This window comes from Labrus bergylta, chromosome 8 (assembly GCF_963930695.1).
Source record: "Labrus bergylta chromosome 8, fLabBer1.1, whole genome shotgun sequence".
In the NCBI taxonomy this organism is placed as follows: domain Eukaryota; kingdom Metazoa; phylum Chordata; class Actinopteri; order Labriformes; family Labridae; genus Labrus; species Labrus bergylta.
In genome coordinates, this window is record NC_089202.1 from 26,823,196 (window position 1) to 26,844,608 (window position 21,413).

A 21,413-nucleotide genomic window follows, 5' to 3' on the forward strand; every position below is an offset into this window, starting at 1 on the left:
AATTATATTTCTCTCAGGCTCGACTCTAGAGATTAACATACACCATGTCAGGAAGAGGCAAAACCGGCGGAAAAGCCAGAGCAAAGGCAAAGACCCGCTCCTCCCGTGCCGGGCTCCAGTTCCCAGTCGGTCGTGTTCACAGGCTGCTGCGTAAAGGAAACTATGCCCAGCGTGTTGGTGCCGGAGCCCCCGTCTACCTGGCGGCTGTGCTCGAGTACCTGACCGCTGAGATCCTGGAGTTGGCCGGGAACGCTGCCCGTGACAACAAGAAGACCCGTATCATCCCCCGTCACCTGCAGCTGGCTGTCCGCAACGACGAGGAGCTCAACAAGCTGCTCGGAGGAGTCACCATCGCTCAGGGAGGAGTGCTGCCCAACATCCAGGCTGTTCTCCTGCCCAAGAAGACCGAGAAGGCTGCCAAGAAGTAGAGATCCAATACTGACTTCTACAAACACAAAGGCTCTTTTAAGAGCCACCACATCACAACTAAAGAGCAAATTCTTATTATAAGTGAAGTAGATTAGAAACTTTCCATAAGGCCATGCGAGTCGACAAACACAATTTTCAATTTTAATAAATGGTCCGCCACCAAATCTATTAATAATTCAGACAGTTTAATACTTGTACTTTATACATATAACTACAGAAACCTTCATACAATGAACAGATGTAGGCGACTGTGGATTAGACAACATGGTTACATTTACATGAGTGTTGTGTTAAAGCTAATTTCTCACAGTACTTGTTCTTCAATAAAGCCTTTATCTTACACATTAAGGATGCATGTCTTAAATGTGAATATCAAGTCCTGATTTGTTCAGTGGCAGACTCCTTAATAGAAGTTGTGGTGGCTCTTAACTGTCAGGGTCTCTATTATGAACCATTTCATAATTTAACTGTACCATTACTGTCTCTAGTTCTACATTTCATTTGTTGTCTTTGAAAATCATCACATCCTGTCCTGAAAAAATATTTTTTTTCTCATCTCATTTCTTTGTTATAGTGAGAAAAATGGAGACATGAGGACATAAGGTCTGAAGATAAATGCTCAGTATTTGCTAAAAGTCGTTATCACTACACATTTTTTGGATGCATACATTTCTTAAACTCTAATATGAGGTTTGTTCATTCATGAAATATTTCAACCCTTTAAAACGTGATTTGTTTGGAAAGGATTAAGGTTTTATTCATTCTGTGCTTAGCCTGAAACAAGGATTATATTCTGACTTACTACAGTCCTGTTGATTTGTTAGATTTATTACTTAAATAATGTAATTTGATATAATAAAGTGGAGAAGAATGAACATGGGTGGTAAGATTGTAAATGAAAATATCAGATAACTGTTGACAAATACTAAAGATGATGAAGTGGAAAGCTGCATTCTTCATGACATAGAGAGAAAGTAGGAGAGCTATGCTATGCTCTCTGTGCATTATATATTTCATATAGGAATTACATTTTAATGTAACTAGTGATGTGTCGGTCATGAACGATTCGTTCAAAACGAACAAATCATCTGGGTGAACGAACTGAACTGAATCACTGACTGAAAAGAGTCGTTCATTTCTCAACTTCAGTTGCTCTCTCCTCTCTCCCGTCTCGTGTCTCTCTCTAGACCGTAAGAGTCTCTCAATGCCCGTCTCTACTTCTCCCTCTCATGTCTCCAAAATTGAGGAAGTAGAAAATATATTATTTAACATTTAGGTGTCGCAAAAATATATGTGCTTTTTATATCTGCTGTCAGTTTACAAACGGCTTTTATATCCAACTTAATTTAACTCAGCTGACTGTTTTAACATCTACTAACGGTGTGTGTGTGTGTGTGTGTGTGTGTGTGTGTGTGTGTGTGTGTGTGTGTGTGTGTGTGTGTGTGTGTGTGTGTGTGTGTGTGTGTGTGTGTGTGTGTGTGTGCTCCCGTTCAGTTCGTTCTCTTCACTCATTCAACTCATTTGTGTTTTAACAGCTTATTTGTATGTAAATCTGTCTGTGTCCTTAATTATTATTATTTTTTTCTTTGCTTGTCTAGATTCTGGTTTCCTTTCTGGTTATGAAGATGTAGCCTAGCCTTAAATAAGGATTAGTTTATATTCCGATTCACTACCTTGGACTTCCTAGTCATGTTAGTTGCACACACAGATGTGACCACATTCAACATTCAGAGGTGATTATAAACATAGATAATAAGATTATAAATAGTATAATTGAGGACAGACTCTTAAGTGGAAGTTGTGGGGGCTCTTAAAAGAGCCTTTGATGCATTGAATGCTGGTGTGAAGATTTACTTCTTGGTCTTCTTGGCTGCAGTCTTCTTAGCTGCAGTCATCTTCGCTGCTTTTTTCTTCGCTGGAGTTTTTTTCACTGGAGTCTTCTTCACCGCTTTCATGGGTGTAGTCTTCTTGGTGGCCTTAGAGATGGCTTTCTTTGAGCCCTTCTTCGACGCTCTCACAGTTGCAGGCATGTTTGCTGAGTGATGAACTCAAAAACAGATATCAAAGTGAGTGTCAGAAAGCTATTTATACTTGGTGTTGATGCAACATACAATGTGCTGTTGCTCACACAGGATTGGCTGAGTGCCACACTGAGCTTTCAGTCACGTGACCGGCGCTGAGGTCTGAGGTCCTTTAGTGTTTAGCAAAATAGCGACCACTGTTGATCACTCCGAGGAGCTGCAGCACGAGCTGTTTAATAAACAAAATACAAATTAGACAGCATTAACATTTACCCTCTTCAAATACATATGGAATCAGGTTTACAGTATTTATAGCTTTCTTATTGTTAATTAGATTTAAGGTTCAAAATCATTTTACATTTAGTGATGATGAATACTGTTAAGCGTACCTGAAAATTATTTAATTTGGATTCATGGATTTTAAATTGACCACGTAGTCTAAAGAGGTTAATTGTCTGTTCACATTTATTATTTATTTTTATTTAGAATAAAATGAAATTTTTAGGAAACAAAATTAATTGAACCATTCATATGATTGTCAGTAAAATTGTCCAGATTCTCCAGAACAGCCTGGTTAAGATAAGAAGTGTTTTATTTTGTCTCCTTCAGTTAGAAGCTGTTGATGACATGTAGATAGTTTCTGTAGTTTGGATTCATCGTGATATCTGGACCATCATCACTTATTCACTGCAGGATAATTCACCGTGGATCATCTATCCTTTATATCTTCATATTTAAACACATTTCATATGATTATAACTGTGTTTATGTTTATTTAGTTTATTATTGACACCTCTAAATTTATATGTTTCTACATATTCATATATCAAAAACAATAAAGCAAAGTATCCACAACTTAAAGTTGAACATAACACAAATTTTTAAAATACAATAATACACAAACACAAAACACCGTGTCCACCAAAACACACAACACTTCCAACAGGAACATTTAGTCAATCATAGCACAATGTCATAAAAACACTAACATCAGATTGAATAACATAAACTGCATTACTTTATGTGTGTCAGGTCTGCCCTTATAAAAAGTATATTGTATTGATCATGGATTGTGTTTTGCTCTGCAGTTTCCTTCTTGAAGCCTCTCTACATTTCTGTTTTGTTGGGTTTAGTAAACGCATGTATTTTGTTTCTTTTGCTGCAGGAATTCAATACAAAAAAGGAATGACCAATCTCAGAATTGTTTTATAGAAGATATGGTTTGAGAAAAAGAAGAAAGAGACAGAATTGTTGTACTAAAGGCTTTATTTCATCCTCAGCAATCACCATGTTGATAATGGCAAGTTCCTGTTCTTTATTTAGGGCTTTCCCCACACTGTATAACAGACTAAATAAACTTCTGTGTTGAGAACACTGTACCCACCAAAAAAATGTTGTGTTTCTTCCTCCTCCACCGACGGCCTCTCCAGAACAGCTGATCACAAGATCAAGTCAGCTGAGGAAGATCAAGGCGAGGAAGGCCACAGGTCCCGACGGCATCAGCTCCAGACTCCGGAAGGACTGTGCAGATCAGCTCTGTGAGGTTCTTCTGCACATCTTCAACCTGACCCTGAGACTGGAGAGGGTACCGACTCTGTGGAAGACTTCCTGTGTGGTGCCAGTCCCAAAGACATCTCACCCCAGGGAGCCTAACCACTTGAGAACTGTGGCCCTCACCTCTCACCTGATGAAGACCATGTAGAGGATCATCCTCAACAACCTCCGCCCCCTGGTGACTTCAAATCTGGATCCTCTGCAGTTCGCCTACCAGCTGGACATCAGGGTGGATGACTCCGTTATCTACCTGCTGCAGAGATCCTGGACTCACCTGGAGAACACCGGCAGCACTGTGAGGTTCATGTTATTTGACTTCTCCAGTGCCTTCAACACCATCCAGCCTGCACTGCTCAGGGGGAAGGTAGAGAGGGCGGGAGTAGACTGTCACCTAGCTGCATGGACAACGGACTACCTCACCAATAGACCACAGTACGTGAGGCTTCAGGACTGTGAGTCTGATATGGTGGTCTGCAGTACAGGGGCCCCGCAGGGGACAGTTCTCTCCCCTTTTCTCTTCAGGAAAACAGGAATTATTGTCAATCAGCATGTGCTGATCCGCACAGACAACAGAGCGACAGCAGCTTACATCAATCGCTAGGGCGGGGTGCGTTAGGCTCAGCTTCTGTGCACAGTCCGGTAGCTGTTGCTCTGAACGAGCTCTCACCTGCTCTCTCTCCGGGCGCTGTACGTCCCCGGTGTATTGAACTGGGGAGCGGACATCATGTCGTCAAGCATGAACCTGAACCTCAGTGGCTTCTAGCAAATGAACAAACTCAGACTGATGGGTCACTCGCAGGTGACACAGATTAGTAGGCTGATTAGAGGCCAGGGGCCAGATTTACAAAGTCTCCTAAATACTAAGAGTTACTCCTAATGACAAAATTCTAACAAAATTCTTAGAATCAGGACATTTTCCAAGAAATTCCCCTCCAAGTTAAGACTAGGTCCTTGTAAATATATTTACAAAGCATCTTAGCCCTTAAAGAGAGATCCTAAGGTTTAAAACTGTTAGGAAGCAGTGAGGAGAACTTTTAACAGGATGAAGAGTTTCTCACACTGAGGAGAAGAGGGGGAAATGTTCTAAAAACACTGCATAATGAATATTATTTTTGACTGATAGTTGGGCTGAACAGACTAAAATGATTTGTGCAGACATTTCAATCCATCTATGACTTTTCTCAATGCAAAGTGAGACATGTATGTTGAGTTTCTCTACATGTGGTTTCCTCCACAGGTGCATCCAATCACTAATCAAGGCTCTTTACCTGCTGATGTAGCTTCAGCATGTGAAAAAGCTGCTGCACAAGTGAAAATGTGATTTCAAATATTTCGTGGGCTTTATACTTTTGAAGTACATCTTACAAATGAAGTACATCTTACAAATGATCACACAGGTGCTTATTTCATTGTGTTTATAATTACACAATGTCTGACTAAATTGTATGATTTACTGTTTTTCTCAATTTTTTTGGATTTAACAATTAGAGCTTCTGAAAAAAAATGTCATGCTTAGCAACAGGGTCAATCACGCCTTCTCAATAAGATAGACAGCACTATAAGAGTTGTAGTCCATGCCCACCCTGGAGGTGGGCCCCTCCCACAGTCTATCCTCAGGTATATAAATGGCTGAAAGCATGTGCTCTGTTCCCTCTTTTCTTCAGTGCTTGAGCAGGCTCTGTGGAGTGGCAGGGCATTCAGAAAAAACATAATTGCTTGTCTATATCTATGTTCTGTTCTTACTTTTTGATAAAACCAGTGAAACATGGAAAAACCCATGCTCCCAACCTTGAGTCCCTTTTTAAAAATGGGCTGAATTTGCAGAACTGGGCTTACCAAGTTCTACTAAGGGCTGATGGGAAGGGCAGTCAGGGCCAGAGTCTGAGAGAGCATCATTATACAGTCATGAAGTATGACAATATTTTCACATATCTTCTATCATAACATATATAACATCATCAATATATGAACCTGATGTTTTGCTCCTGCTGCTTTCATTAAGTTTATATTCTCTCTGGCCTACCTTATTTGTTGACCAGCTGTCACTTTAATGTTGCCTGAGACAATAATGAACCAGAAAGCATTATTAAGTTACCTTCAGCTGGCATGCATTTTCAACAATTTTTACTATGGCTACCAAACGGTAAATATGATCAGATAAGATGTTTAACAGAAAGGCTGGCTTGCTAGCCAGACTTCAAATCTTCCCACAGTGTTTTCACGGGAAAATATGTGCTCAGCACAGGGAAGGCGCGAGCAGAAGCTGCACGTTGCCCGTGAAGTGAGAGCCAGGCTGGCGTGTTCCAGCGCGAGGCAGGACTCACAGAGGGTATGGTGGTCAGTAGGCATAATATACCCAGTGCGACAATCGGAGCAAACATGAATTGTCGACATCTTCCTCTTATGCTTGTGCAACTTTGTTAATTCCTAACTCACAACAGTGCCTGCTCGAGCGCTGAAGAAAAGAGGGAACAGAACACAAGGTCTCAGCCGGTTATATATCTAGGGTGGACCGTGGGTGGGTGTGGACTACAATTCTCTCAGTGCTGCGCAGGTGCGTAACACTATGTAGTGAGACCATCAGAAGTAACTTATCCCGTTGATACGCATTTATACGCCATTGATGAAGCAGATGGAGCATATTTACATATATATACACTCCGGTGAGTGTAATTTGAGGCTGATGTGAACATGGGTTATATTACTGTTCTCTCTGACATGCATCTTAACTTCCCGTTTGTTTGACATGCATTACGTTGTTCCTTGGCAGATAATAAAATGCTATAATTGCCCATACAATATGCATTACCAGTGATAGCTGTACTAAATGCATATACAGATAGTGGGTTGAGTGTGCTGTGTGTGAGTTTTTCGTGAAGTTTTTCGTGAAGCGTGAAGTGAAGGGTGGTGGGGGCAAAGGCAATTGATTAGTTCTCTGAATGGCCAGAGGATAAAACCTGTCCCTTAGAAGGTCCAGCATTTCACGCAAGAGCCTATTACATTATCAAAGACTCCCAACATCACCTTACAGTGGTTGTTCTCACTTGTGCCCTCAGCAGGAGGTACAGAAGTTTGAAAAACCTGTGTTGGGTGTAGTCATTGATCATGTTACAAGCTCCCCTGTTGACACTACCAGGATTTCCTGCAGAGATGATAGGGTCAACCTAAGGATCTTCTCAACTGTTTTTATCACTGTGCAGGCATTTGTGGTCAATCCAAACACCTCTCATCAAATGAAACCACTTCATCTAATGCAGAAAGAGTCAATTTTTGCATCCTTTATAGAATAAAAAATATATATTATTTCCTATAAACAGATGCCGACAACATTCTGTACTTTTGTGATTTTCACAGAGATGACTTCTCTGTTGCCGGAGTTAAGGAGTTAGACAGCAGTGGTCCTGAAGAGACAGCTCTTCAGCAATTGGATGCAAGGTATGGTAATTGTAATTATATTTTTTTGCTATTTCTTAAAAAAAATTGGTCACTGCATTACTTGAGCAACATGTAATAATATTCCTTTAACACAGTAACCCCGGCCCTGCTACAGGACAAGCTCTCCCAGCTGAACGTGCCTGACTCCACCTGCAGGTGGATCACAGACTTCCTGTCTAACAGAAGACACCAGGTGAAACTGGGGAAGCATGTCTTGGACAGCAGGACCTTCAGGACTCACTCCCCTCAAGGCTGTGTTCTTTATCCCCGTACACCAACAGCTGCACCTCCAGTCACCAGTCTGTCAAGCTTCTAATGATAATAATGTAATATACAGCATATCAACCGTAAATAATATTAATATTAATAAAGTGCTCTGGCATGATTGGGGTGATGTTCATGTTAACACATTAACACAGACTGTATGTCCCACTGCTGTTGTACAGTCTGATGGCTGTGGGAAGAAAGCAGCGCCTGAAACGCTCAGTTTTGCACCTGGGGGGGATGAGGCGATGGCTAAAAGAACTGCTCATCTGCCACAGCTCGTCATGGAGAGGGTGACAGGAGTTGTCCAATGATTTTGTCCTTTGTCCTCCTAGCAGCCACAGCCTCCAAGCTGTCTAGTTCCAGTCCTACAACAGAGCAGGCCTTCTTTACCAGCTTGTTTAGCCTCCTTGCTTCAGCAGTCTTGATGCCACCCCACCAGCACACCACAGCAAAGAAGAGTGTGCTGGCCACCACAGACTGGTAGAAGGTCTAGAGGAGTCTGTTGCAGACAGTGAACGATCTGAGTCTCCTCAAGAAGAACAGCGTGCTCTGTCCTTTCCTGAAGAGGGCGTCAGTCTTGTGAGACCAGTCCAGTTTATTGTTTATGTGGACCCCAAGGTACTTGTATGAGTCCACCCTCTCCACCTCCTCCCCCTGCATGATGACTGGGGCAGGGGACCTCCTCTTCCTCCGATAGTCCACTAGCACCTCCTTGGTCTTGCTGATGTTGAGCTTCAGGTGGTTGTTGTTGCACCATGTGACGAAGCTCTCTATCAGTCCTCTGTACTCCTCGTCGTAGTCATCAGTGATGCGCCCAACAATGGAGGAGTCGTCGGAAAACTTTTGGAGGTGGCAGGAACTAGAGTTCAACCTGAAGTCTGACGTGAAGAGAGTGAAGAGGAAATGCACCAGAACTGTTCCTTGAGGTACTCAATTCAATTCAATTCAATTTTATTTGTATAGCGTCAACTCATAACAAGTGTTATCTCAAGACACTTTACAAAAAGCAGGTAAAATACCTTACTCTTTGTCTGTTAACATTACAAAAGAGCAGGTAAAAAGACCTTACTCATTGTTATGTTACAAAAAGCAGGTAAAAGACCTTACTTATTGCTATATTATAAAGCCCCGGCCTATCCATCATGAGCACTTTAGCAAAGCAGCAAAAGTTACATTGGTAAGAAAAAACTGCCTTATTAAAAGGCAGAAATCTTTGGCCGGATCCCCGGCTCATGACGAAACAGCCTTCACAGGCCTAGACTGCACCGGGCTTGGAAAGGGATAGGAGGAGAGATGAGATAAGATGCAGGAAGAGAGATAGGGAGCAAGGGGGTGGGGGGAGGCAAACCGTCCATCAACAATCCGGTGGGGAGAGGGGGGGGGGTTGTTCTGGCAGGCCGTCAACCAACAGTCGTACTCCAGTGTTACCCATCACCACCTCAGAGACACAGCTGTCCACTCTGACGTACTGCGGTCGGCCCATGAGGTAGTTAAAAATCCAAGCTGTGGTGTCAGGGTGCTGCTGGTATGCAAAGATTATATATATTTTGTAACTACTTCTTATATTTAATTTAATTTAAGTTGTTACTATTTTATTTATTTCCTTTGTTAACTGTTTTTGCACCAATACACCAAGACAAATTCCTTGTATATCTAAATGTCCTTGTCAATAGAACAAGAAGTACAAGAAGTATTCTGATTCTAATTCTATGGTAAATCTGAATAGAATTGTTATTGATTATTTTGTTAACATGGACTTAAGACTTTTTTTTAGATGGCTGTCTTTACAACCAGAAAGGAAACCAGAATTTAGAAAAGCATAAAAAAATGATAATAGTGGACACTGAAAGACTTTGACCTTGACTCGTCTATTCAAAAATATCACTCACCTCAGATGCAAGTTTAAAGTTCAGGCATGAACTATGTAAATGTTCCAGTCTGAACATTAGGTGTATAAAAACACATACCGAGTTTAGATAAATATCAGTTATTAAATGACCATTGAAGCGATCCTTTTTTACTCTGTAACCATCATCCTTCAGAAAATATGTGGCAGCTACTTTTACAATGTCCCTCAGGTCACAGTCATATGAACCCAAATAAAGAGATGCCATATATTTTCATAAATAACAACTATGTTCAAGTATTTGTATTCTGGAAACATATCTTAAAGTTGTCACATATTATCTCATACAAATATATTCTCATTGTAACTTGTGATGATTTCAAGTTGATTGCATGAAAAAAGAGCAATTGAATCAATATGTCATACATATTTATTGTGTTGATTATGATACTAATTATTATTAGTATTTTATTTTTAGATAATCTGCATAGATATAATACTTGCCATGAATGAACGTTTTTGATCTTTTTATCAGTGTATACCTTACCCCTGCTCTCTGAGCATATTTATTGTTTGTAAAATTTGTGTTCATTTTGTGTCAAAAATAATATGTCTCTCCTTTTATTCATTTGTAAAAACACTTTTTTTCTTTATTTCAACATTCAGTCATGATTTTTTAAAGGTGTGCTGTTAGAGCTTCCTGTCCTCCTCTCCTGGATGTTTTTGATGACCTTCGCTCTCCGAGGTGCTGAAATGATCTCTGCTGCAGCTTGTTGTGTCGTTCATTTAAAAACAGAATAAAAACAATTATCTTCTTTCATCTCTGCGTGAATGATTTCACGCCAAGATGTTGAATGTGTTCTGGTCAATGTGGACCCCAGTCAGTCTAGCAGGAGTCACGCTGTCCCTAATTCATGCTGCTGATCAGAGGGGGGCGCTAATGATTCATAGGATTTTGTCTTTAAAAGACATGATCGAAGAAGAAGAGAAAGCAGAGCAGACTTCTGACTTCTATAAGGTTCTCAGACAGGATTTAAATAATCGTGAATTCTGACGCACCAGTATTCAGCTCTCAACAACTGATCTGCTAACATGTCTGGAAGAGGAAAGGGAGGTAAAGGACTCGGTAAAGGAGGCGCTAAGCGTCACCGTAAAGTCCTCCGTGATAACATCCAGGGAATCACCAAGCCCGCTATCCGCCGTCTGGCTCGTCGTGGTGGAGTCAAACGTATCTCTGGTCTCATCTACGAGGAGACTCGTGGTGTGTTGAAGGTCTTCCTGGAGAACGTTATCCGTGATGCCGTCACCTACACCGAGCATGCCAAGAGGAAGACCGTCACCGCCATGGATGTGGTTTACGCTCTGAAGAGACAGGGACGCACTCTGTACGGCTTCGGAGGTTAAACCTAATCCTGACCCACTCACACTGAAACCCAAAGGCTCTTTTAAGAGCCACACACTTGATACGAAGAGTTGTTCCTTACTTGTAAGACATGATGGAAATCATGAGAGTCGCAAGTGATGCGACAGATTGAGTATCGACTGTCTTAAATAAACCTCCTCCAAAGTACAAAATATTTAAAACTGTTAAAGCAGGCAGGTTCACTTGTTATGTACTGTTTGTTATTCTGTAAATTCGCGGGGTGTTAGACTTACTGTATGGAAAAAATAGAGTGAGAACGCGAGTGTGTCCGACCTTCACACATTATGGTGCTGGTACTGAAACTTATTGGGCTTTATTGTATTTACTTGAGGAGCTAGTTCCTCTCGATGTGTCAAATGTGGATCAGATTTGAAATCTTACTAGATTTACTTATTCGCATTCGACGTACGCATAAAACGGTTCAGGATGGAGCATTCAGAGTCCCATTTTATTGCTTTAGATAGTCGATTGAAAGAGACGCAGTGTGTTCTGTTCAGCTAGAACAGACCAGTTACCTCCATTGAGCAACGACCGGCACCTGAAAATCACTGGTAGTAACATTTATTCACATGACAAACGAAGAGTAACTCTTTAAATAACTTTTAAGTGGTCCTGAAAAGGACCGTTGTGTTGCTGTTTATCAGCGGGTTTACTTGGAGCTGGTGTACTTGGTCACAGCCTTGGTGCCCTCAGACACGGCGTGTTTAGCCAGCTCACCGGGCAGCAGCAGGCGGACAGCGGTCTGGATCTCCCTGGAGGTGATGGTGGAGCGCTTGTTGTAGTGAGCCAGACGGGAGGACTCCCCGGCGATGCGCTCAAAGATGTCGCTCACGAACGAGTTCATGATGCCCATAGCCTTGGAGGAGATACCGGTGTCGGGGTGGACCTGCTTCAGGACCTTGTAGACGTAGATGGCATAGCTCTCCTTCCTGGACTTTCTCCTCTTCTTTCCGGTCTTGGTGGCCTTAGAGACGGCTTTCTTTGAGCCCTTCTTGGGCGCTTTCACAACATCCGGCATGTTTGCTGTGTGGTAATTTCACTAACACGTACTCGGTATCAGTCGGGCCGCGCTCTATATTTGGCCTTGATGTAAATAAAGATGTGCTGTTGCCTCACATAAGATTGGCTGAAATCTGTGCTCTCCAGACTAAGCGCCACATGGCGGGAGCAGGCATTGTCCGAAACGGCTACATGGTACAATATATTTTAGAAATCGTTCACCATCGCCGTATTCTTTCTTACGCTCAAATTAATGAAGTCAAGTTTCTGTGATATGTACTTCATATGCTTTTGGAAATAGTTCAATGAAGTTGTCCCACAGAACTGCTCAAAGGTTTAGAATTGAAAGGGAGATCCTTCAGAGTTGCCCTAGCTCTCCATACTTATTTTAACTTCCCACCCAAATTTTGGTTTGAAAGGTATCTCGACAGCAGAAAGGATTATCTCAGAGTCAGCTCGCAGATGATACGACTTTCATTACATGACAGATCACAAATTGATACTGCAGGTAAACTTTTAGAGCAGCCTCAGGTTTTAATCCTAACCTTTCCAAATTTTAGATAAAGTCCAGAAATTCCTGTGAAATATCAGAACAAATACCTTGGTGTTCATATTGTTGAAAAGACCAAACCTCAAGAATGACTGAAAACCTTTTTTTGTTTTGCCATTTCATCCCTGTAGATTCATCTAAAGATATATCTACAAGAATTTATAATGTTTCTGATTTAATCTGGAAAAATACATCTCAACTCATTAGAATGAATGTAATGATAACTAAGTGCTGGTGGGTTCAATGTTTGAGATTTTCATACACTGCAGCTCACATTTCAGAATCAGAGTAGGTTTTTATTGCCAAGAACATTTACACATGCCAGGAATGTGTATTGGTGCAAAAAACAGTTAACAAAGGAAATAAAGCAAAAATAGTAATAACTTAAATAAAATAAAATATGGAAGCAATTACAATATATAATATACAATTTAAAAAAATATAAGAAACACAAAATGTGCTTGATTTAAAATCAAAATGGATAAAAAAAGACACTTGACTAATACTTAATGGAATTTAATTTCAACACACGTATTTAAAGCAATTGGAGGATTAGATTTCTTCTTGAACATTCTTGAACATTTTCCTGTAAAACTCTCCAGTTTTCCTAAACAGCTTCTTTAGTGCTGTTCTGTAGTATAAAAACATATTTACCCTCAGGTGCTTCCTGAGGAACACGCAATTGAATTTTACACTATTCCTTCTAGACTAAAAATCATATAATCAACTTAATCAAAATCTTTTGAAGTTTTGCACTGATAACTGATTGGATTGGGTGCCTAAAACAATGAACATCCAGAATGTATGTCAATAAAATGTAATGTTTAAGAACCCTTTTAAATAAACTGACTCCATATATTTCAATATGCTTTGTTTTAATGAGGTAGCCACAATACACGCTACAAAGGCATTTTAAGATCAATACATAAATAACACTGAAACAATTCCAAGTTGAAATTTCTGATTTGATTGATTTAAGCTGTTTTTGCTTTTAACATTTGAATTGTCTTACTTATTATTTTCACTATATTTTCATTGTATTTTCTTAACCTTTAAATGCATGTAGACCTACTTCCTGTTTTTTTCTTGCTGTTCTCTTGTGTTTTTTCTGTATCTTGTACCTCGGCACCGTCCATTGCAAATGAGGGTTCTCCCTCAATGTGTTTCCGAGGATTTAGGTAAAACAAATGATAATGATGAATAAATGGCCATGCATGACATTAACCAAACATTATTTAGATAATAACAGATCATGATACTCAAGGTTTCTTTATTTGTACCGAATGGTAAATTTGATGTGCAGACAGGGATTCAGCGTTTACAGAGATAAATACATCACATTACATAAAAACAATTCAAAGGAAACATTCAAACAAACAACATTGATTGCATCTGGCCATGGAGAAGTCCTCAAACAGACACCTGTTAAGAAGCTGAAAAATCCTGTCATGGTTAAAGTGGTCAAAGGTAAAAAAACATCTCTTGTTCGTTTTGTTCAGCAGTGCTATAGCTGCAGGTTTAAAAGACTTCCTGTAATGTTTTGTTCTACCTTTAGGAGTATAACAAATCGACAGCAAGAGCGGAGAAGCTGAAACTCCACATTTAAGGGATGAGATCTAAAAATAGTGCTGTGTGATGTGTGAATAAATCTAATTCATTATGACTTTAATATCTGGAATAACAGTTGATTCGAAACAGTGACATGGTAAAACCAGTAGAAGAGGGGGGGTATGAGTGTAATCGATTTTGATAAAGGTGGTGATAATGATTGCAGACCAGTGTTGTTGAGTTTTACAGGAGACATGCTGCTGTTCAATAGAGGGCGCTACTTCTTTGAAGTGACGCGAAAGAAGAGTGTGGTACATCTGTCTTCCCTTAGGTCCTCTAGCTAGAAATATATACCAGAGGAACAGGCACAGGAGGTTATTCGATTTTCCTGTTCTCGGAAAGATCAAGCTAAGAAAATGTCTGGACGTGGAAAAGGTGCCGGAAAAGCCAGAGCAAAGGCAAAGACTCGCTCCTCCCGTGCCGGGCTCCAGTTCCCAGTCGGTCGTGTCCACAGGCTGCTGCGTAAAGGAAACTATGCCCAGCGTGTTGGTGCCGGAGCCCCCGTCTACCTGGCGGCTGTGCTCGAGTACCTGACCGCTGAGATCCTGGAGTTGGCCGGGAACGCTGCCCGTGACAACAAGAAGACCCGTATCATCCCCCGTCACCTGCAGCTGGCTGTCCGCAACGACGAGGAGCTCAACAAGCTGCTCGGAGGAGTCACCATCGCTCAGGGAGGAGTGCTGCCCAACATCCAGGCTGTTCTCCTGCCCAAGAAGACCGAGAAGGCTGCTAAGAAGTAAAGACTCAAACCCAAAATTAACACAACGGTCCTTTTAAGGGCCAAACACATTTCCACGAAAGAGTTTATGACGTTCCATGATCATGCAACCATTTTAATTAATACTCAATTAATAACATGATCCTTGATTTATCTTGCAATGAGAATATTTACAATGTTACAGCAGTGACCATTACAATGAAAGAGTGAACACACTACACAATATAAAATTAAGCATGTATGGACAAAGCAGTATCTGATAACATATAGCACAATAAAATCTACCTCCATTTCATTTGAAGTGAGTAGTACCAAGCACACCATAACCAATACATACAACTTTGTATGTATTTGCGATCACCCTTACTCATCCCTGTACCTTGCACAAAAACTATTTGTGCTTTATGGCAATTACTACTGTGGTTATTAGATCTGCCTTTAAATTGTTTGACATATTTCAGTTATGTTTAGTCAAGCCCACGATATAAGTGTGTCTGTTTCTCAGTCATATACAGTAACATTAATTAGCGAAGACCTCCAATATGAGGCAGTCTTATTATTGATTTAGTTGATTTATCTTCCTATCAGTATTGGGTGCGGTGTCACAGACACTTGTTCCTTATACAACTTTTTCCTTGATCAAATTAAGTCCCTTAGTGACCCAACATCCTGGATGGTTAAGGGTGATCATGTGAATTAGTGTGTCAGGTCATCACATGGGACAAAATTAGCAAATTTGAAAAAGCTTGTATTTGTTGCTAAAGGGTAACCAATGTAATGCCTACATGTCTTTTAAAACATTCAACCTGTACACAACCATGTTGTGGTGTATGAGTCACATCAGGCCTTCAACCTGAAAATAATCTGGTAAAACCTCATGTGACATGTTCATCATTATATTTATTACACTAATGAAATACATGGTTTCCTATAAATGAATTAAATAAACAGTAACTGAATACCCTATTCCAGTGATATTTATGTCATGTGTTCTGTAGTTTTAATAACTCTGAGCAGTTCAGAGTTCAGGATGAACTGGCAGTTATTTATAGAGATGATAAAAGGGATGTGAAGCTCAAAGTAGGACCCTCAGTACACTACCAGCAACACATTCATGTAATTTAAGGAGTCAACTGAGTCAGAGTCAGAAAGTATGTGAATTAAGTGATTTAAATCAAATAGGCTGATTACAGGATTTCTCTCTTAAATAAAATGTGGTGGCTCTTAAAAGAGCCGTTGTGGTTGTTTTGGAGCAGTAGACAGATTAAGCTCTCTCTCCGCGGATCCTTCTGGCCAGCTGGATGTCTTTGGGCATGATGGTGACCCTCTTGGCGTGGATGGCGCAGAGGTTGGTGTCCTCGAAGAGACCGACCAGGTAAGCCTCGCTGGCCTCCTGCAGAGCCATGACAGCGGAGCTCTGGAAGCGCAGGTCGGTCTTGAAGTCCTGAGCGATCTCACGGACCAGACGCTGGAAGGGCAGCTTGCGGATGAGCAGCTCGGTGGATTTCTGGTAACGACGGATCTCTCTGAGAGCCACGGTACCGGGCCTGTAACGATGGGGCTTCTTGACGCCGCCGGTGGCCGGGGCGCTCTTACGGGCAGCCTTGGTGGCCAGCTGCTTCCTGGGGGCTTTGCCTCCTGTGGACTTACGAGCGGTCTGCTTGGTTCTTGCCATTGTTCAAGTTGTCCTCTGGTTGTGTTCAGTTAACGGATGCTGCCTCAGTGTGAACAGCGGCTTTATAAAGGAACTGCCGAGGCGGGGTCTCGTCTGATTGGCCAAGGTTGTGAGTCATGTGCTCTTTATCTAAGCAACTATTGGACAAAATAAATTAAATCTCTAACGGCTCTCAACAGCAGCTGGCAAACAATTGAAAGAAATGTGAGCAAAATAGTGATTTTTAATTTGTTTGATGTAGTTACTAAATATACTAGTGTACAATACTCATATACATTTTTTACCACTGACTATTTGGCAGTCAGAGAAGAAGTCACAAACATGTCAGATTTAAACACAAAGTAACATCATTCTTAATATGTCCTATATTTGATTTGGTTCTTTTTTGGATCTTATTTCTCATAGACATGATGTTATCAGAGCAAATAGATATTTCACCATTTGTCTCCATTAACTCATAATTTAATCTAAAGCCACCAGTCAACAGAGCCTACATTATATGATTATTATTTCACCTAAAAAAAAAAACCCTTGAAGACTTTAAGTGCAGCTCATTCAGTGTCCACTCTTTATGCTAAGCTATATAGCAAAAGCTTATGTTTACTTTACAGACATGAGATTCATTAATGATGCACCTTTAAGTAAGTTGCACCTTATTTGCCAATTTTACACTTTGGTTGCAGTTTGTAGTCGAGCGACTTCTCAGACAGCAGCAGGTCAGTCAGTCTGCACGGACTTCATGTGAGAACCAGGAACTCCCGTAGTGAACCAAAATCTGCTAAAGCGATATCTTTTAACATTTAATATTGTTTGAGTTGAGTTTTTTTTTTTTTTACACTGCCCCCTCCTGGTTGTTTAAGTGAACTGAGTGCATCATCATCATAGGTATTGTTTGAGCATGTGTATATTTCAGCCTACCTGTGTAGTATGTCCCAACAGAGTGATACAAAACCGTACGAATCCCTGAGAGGAAATTAAGTTTATCTTCTTCTTCTTCAGAAGTTGGTGCTGCAGGCTTTGGGAAGCTTAAAGTAGAGCTCATACGTATCCACTCTGTGTGAACTGGCTCTGATAACTTTTTTGGAAGGATTGTATTTTTAATAGACAGTAAGAACACGTTGATACAAAAGAATACACAGTGTTATTTCAACCTCTTTATTCCAAAAAGGCATGTTTCATTCTCACACCTGTATCCAGATCATTACAATTGATGGAAGAAACCTTGACTCAGAAAAACAAATAAAAATCCTTGCATTATGTGATAGGACGCTACACCGTCATAAATCATCGCAGCCTCCATCGTCCATGTAATAAATACACTCATCGACTCTGTCAAGCCCTGGAAAAAGGATATGTTTTCTCGAAACGCTTTTTGTTAAGGCCTGGATTCGCTTAAGGTGGTGTACTTTTCATAAAACGTCACAACAGAATCAAAGTTGAATCGCAAAAGGATGGACATGTTTCTTTGAATATCGTCAAGAAGCAAGAATAAAGCAGATTGAGTTAAAGAGAGATGTTCAGTTCACAGAGGGAGCAAGTTAAGACTTTCAAATCACATTGTAGGAAGAAGTAGACGCTTCCACACCACTGGTTGCCTGACAGAAATGAAGATTTAAAAAAAAAAAAAAGAAAGAGGAGAAATTCAGCCAATTAGAAAGCCTCGTCCTCCTGCTGCTGGCAGCTCAGAGGACTTCTGAGCACATCTGTCAATCCACAAGGGAGTATGTGGTGGAAGCAGAGAGTGATGCTGTTATTGTACCACTTATCTACACAGTGCACAGAAACATGTGACAGCAGATCAAAGGGAACCAGGTGGACACACGTCACACTCACTGAAGGTCGTGTGGAGCAACTCAACACATTCTGCTCCTCACACAACCATGTTTCCATGATTTTTTTTTTTTTTTGTGAAATAGTGGTCTCGGATGATGAAGCTGAAAGGGTTTCAAATATGCGCAAATTAATGCTTCTTGTAATAGACATATTTATTATGACACTAGCAGACACCCAATGGTAGTGACTCCCAGGGGATGTGTATTTAAAGTGTAATTAAATTGTGATAAACAATCTCCCCTGTTATGAGAAATCCTGCAGCCAGAGATCATTTAAATGTTAAAGAGTGTTTGACTCTGCTTCATGCCTCAACAATAGACTGAAGAACGATGGACTGAAAGTTAAGAGAAAACATTGAGCGCTCCCCCCTACTGACTGTTGTCATTGAGGAGGTTTATGACTTATACAGCAGCCAGATGGGAAATGGGTCACACTATAAAATCTAATCCAAGTCAAATAATTGTTTCTCCATCCTGGTTTCTGTCACTATAGTTGTTATCATGAAGATTTATACTCTGCGTTTAATTTCCGGGAAAGTTGAGTTTTGACTTAATGACTTATTTGATGCTGTAAAAAGAGCTATTGCTCCGTGATCAGCAGCTCTGTTGACAAATGTAGGTAGGGCTGTGTGCAGGAGGAAATTGCCCAAAAAAATAAATTAAATTGTACCGAATGCTGACACAAGAGTCATGGAACTTTCCATACTGACCGTGAATGTCTTCTTCAAACTGATGCAAGAATCTGTTCTGCTGTGGACTGTACCCACCTGAGGGATCTTTGCTGTTTTATAGCGTTAAGTTAAATGTGTGTTTTGGTTCGCGGAGCGGGGCGGGATTTAATACTGCGGCTCGACCAGCCTACAGTGCTGACTCCGGCTCTAAATGTGCTTTATGTCAGTTCCTGTCACAGGGGAGAAGGTGGAGATGCTTCATCCATCTTTACACGCAGTAAACAGCCTCAATGTGTTACAGACTGAGATGGACTGCTGCACCTCTCATGCATTCTCATTAAGGGGTCAGATGTAGACCAGGGTTCTGGGCCTGGCTTCCCTTGAAACATCTAAAACAAAGATATGTTACTAAGTGAAATCCACAGCGCTGCTACAGATCTCTCCTCAACAGAACAGCACATACAGCTTGAAGGATGATTCAGGTTTGTTAGAACTCGGGTCTTATTTTCTTTGAAGTAGGGCTCCTGAAGAACTTTGGATCCTCGCTCAGGAACTGGTTATTAAAGTGTCCTCGCTGATTGTTTGACTGATTTTCTTAAGTTGAGCATGAACTGTTTGTTTTTTTCTCTGGGTATTTCAGGTGCTCAGTCGTTAACATGGTTTTATTTTGTTCTGCCATTGGAACCAAACACTTCATGGTGATGGACAATGGTAGACTTAACATTTAATCAAATAAATGAATGATTCAATGATTCATATTTTCCAATCAGTTAGGATGATATGATGCTGGTTTAAGTCATGGCTGACAGCTGGGCATCACTAACACAATGTATTTAAGTGTCCATTATCTATATCGCTTTCCCATTCATGGTTGGGGGGGGGGGGGGGGCAACTCTGCTTGTATAAACATTTGTAGTTTGACTTGTACTGCCCTGGAGAAGTTTAAAAAATTCTGTAGTTCTAGATAACTCGGTGGTTTAGTTAAGAACTCTACTGATCATGCAGCTTGAGTCCAGAGTTGATCTTCCTGTCTTTTTTTTTTTTTTTGAAATGTAGCTTTGAAACAAATCCAATCAGTTCAGTTGAGTGTGATATTTACTAAAAGCCACTATGGTCAAACAAACACCACGTTAATAAACCTGAATTACCCTTAATGTGCAGTTTGGTTCTAAAATGAGCTGTCCTGTCAGGAGATCAATGCTGGATGTTTCTGAGCAGAAAAAAGCCACCGATTGTTGGAACGTAATCACACAATTGTTACAAGAGAATTTTAAGGAGAAAGTCAAGAAAATGAATCAAATAAAAAACGGACTAGTGAATATGTTCCAACATCAGGGCTTTCCATCGTATCACCGAAGACTAAAGAAGCGGGGTGGTGAGCAGATACGATGTAATGTAAAAACAGTTCTTCTGATTTTACATTACATTCATTATCTATCAAGAACATAATAACTAACAACAAGGTGATGACACCGTCCCCTTCATGCTGACATTTCTCTTTACCGCAATTTGAGTATTAGTAGGGTTTCAGCACTGAATTAGAGATGTGGTAGGACAGTGGTCTCCGTTTGTTCAGGGACCCTAACAGGTGTTACTTTATATCTGAATGACGCACTGCTAAAACAGTCCCAAACTGAGCCCCAGGATCAAGGACAGCTAATCTCTCTGGCTCTCCCCGTCTCCTCTCACATTCAAGTACAAAAAGAAAAGTGGGTCAAGGTCACAGTTCCTCAGGTTAAAACCAGTGTGGGAGGACCTCAGACAAAGCCAACATCTCCTTCACCCTGCGTTATCAGGTCAAAGGACAGTCGAGGTTCTCCTGGGGCGACGAGAACATTTCCAGCCAGGGCCTCGCGGTGAGTCTGGCAGGGTGACAAGGGTTGGAGAACCTCAGGTGTTCATCGTTCATCTTGATTGGTGGATTTACCGTTGCTGCTTGTTTTTGTCGAAAGTTGTATGTTTTGTTTTCCCTCCCTCCCGTCCACAATGTGCCTCTGTCGGTGCTGGATGCTCTATAAAGATTTCTTGGTCAGTTTCTTGCCCTTTTTGAGGGAAAGCTTGTTCCTGATGTATCCACGCTTCCTCTTGGCTGTCTGCAGAGGAAGAAATCATACAATTATAAAATATGCTTTCGCCACATTATTATTACCGTCTACATTTACTGAGGTAAAGAGTGCATGCAGTGGTAAAGTTAGCTGAGTGCGCCCTCTCCTGGATCAAACTGCTAACTACTTCAGACTATACTTAGAATGTGAACGGCTCATTTCAGTGTGTGTGTGAACTTTCTCCACACGGTTTGAATGAACATTCAGATTCAGAATAAGATCTACAGCCCTTTAGCTTCATACAGCGAACTGGATCAATACGGCTCATTGCAAAACATAT

General features: G+C 40.9%; 5 protein-coding genes across 5 annotated transcripts in view; 2 read left to right on the forward strand and 3 right to left on the reverse strand.

Moving 5' to 3' along the window:
• Positions 1–32: 32 nt before the first annotated feature.
• Positions 33–15,025, forward strand: LOC110000830 (histone H2AX-like). Its single transcript, XM_020656192.3, has 3 exons — positions 33–424; positions 3,020–3,038; positions 14,486–15,025. Exons 1-3 carry the CDS (start codon positions 45–47, stop codon positions 14,870–14,872), a joined length of 786 nt encoding a protein of 261 aa, XP_020511848.2. The 5' UTR covers positions 33–44; the 3' UTR covers positions 14,873–15,025.
• Positions 10,250–11,113, forward strand: LOC110000838 (histone H4). The gene has a single exon (XM_020656201.3). The coding sequence runs from the start codon at positions 10,645–10,647 to the stop codon at positions 10,954–10,956; it is 312 nt and encodes a 103-aa protein (XP_020511857.1). The 5' UTR covers positions 10,250–10,644; the 3' UTR covers positions 10,957–11,113.
• LOC110000836 (histone H2B-like) lies at positions 11,556–14,099 on the reverse strand. The gene has a single exon (XM_065958041.1). The coding sequence runs from the start codon at positions 11,991–11,993 to the stop codon at positions 11,625–11,627; it is 369 nt and encodes a 122-aa protein (XP_065814113.1). The 5' UTR covers positions 11,994–14,099; the 3' UTR covers positions 11,556–11,624.
• Positions 15,026–16,003: 978 nt separating the features above from the next.
• On the reverse strand, positions 16,004–16,903 carry LOC136179768 (histone H3). Its single transcript, XM_065957577.1, has one exon. It carries the CDS (start codon positions 16,523–16,525, stop codon positions 16,115–16,117), a length of 411 nt encoding a protein of 136 aa, XP_065813649.1. The 5' UTR covers positions 16,526–16,903; the 3' UTR covers positions 16,004–16,114.
• Positions 16,904–17,666: 763 nt separating this feature from the next.
• LOC110000818 (dolichyl-diphosphooligosaccharide--protein glycosyltransferase subunit STT3B) overlaps positions 17,667–21,413 on the reverse strand; it is a 61,159-nt gene continuing 57,412 nt past the window's right edge. The window contains exon 16 of the mRNA XM_020656182.3: positions 17,667–21,121. Within this exon, the coding sequence (XP_020511838.2) occupies positions 21,041–21,121 (81 nt within the window). The 3' untranslated portion in view covers positions 17,667–21,040. The remainder of the gene's footprint in view (positions 21,122–21,413) is intronic.

Coding starts and splice junctions, on each gene's coding strand:
- LOC110000830 (XM_020656192.3), top strand. CDS start 45: ATGTCAGGAAGAGGCAAAACCGGCGGAAAAGCCAGAGCAAAGGCAAAG.
- LOC110000838 (XM_020656201.3), top strand. CDS start 10,645: ATGTCTGGAAGAGGAAAGGGAGGTAAAGGACTCGGTAAAGGAGGCGCT.
- LOC110000836 (XM_065958041.1), bottom strand. CDS start 11,993: ATGCCGGATGTTGTGAAAGCGCCCAAGAAGGGCTCAAAGAAAGCCGTC.
- LOC136179768 (XM_065957577.1), bottom strand. CDS start 16,525: ATGGCAAGAACCAAGCAGACCGCTCGTAAGTCCACAGGAGGCAAAGCC.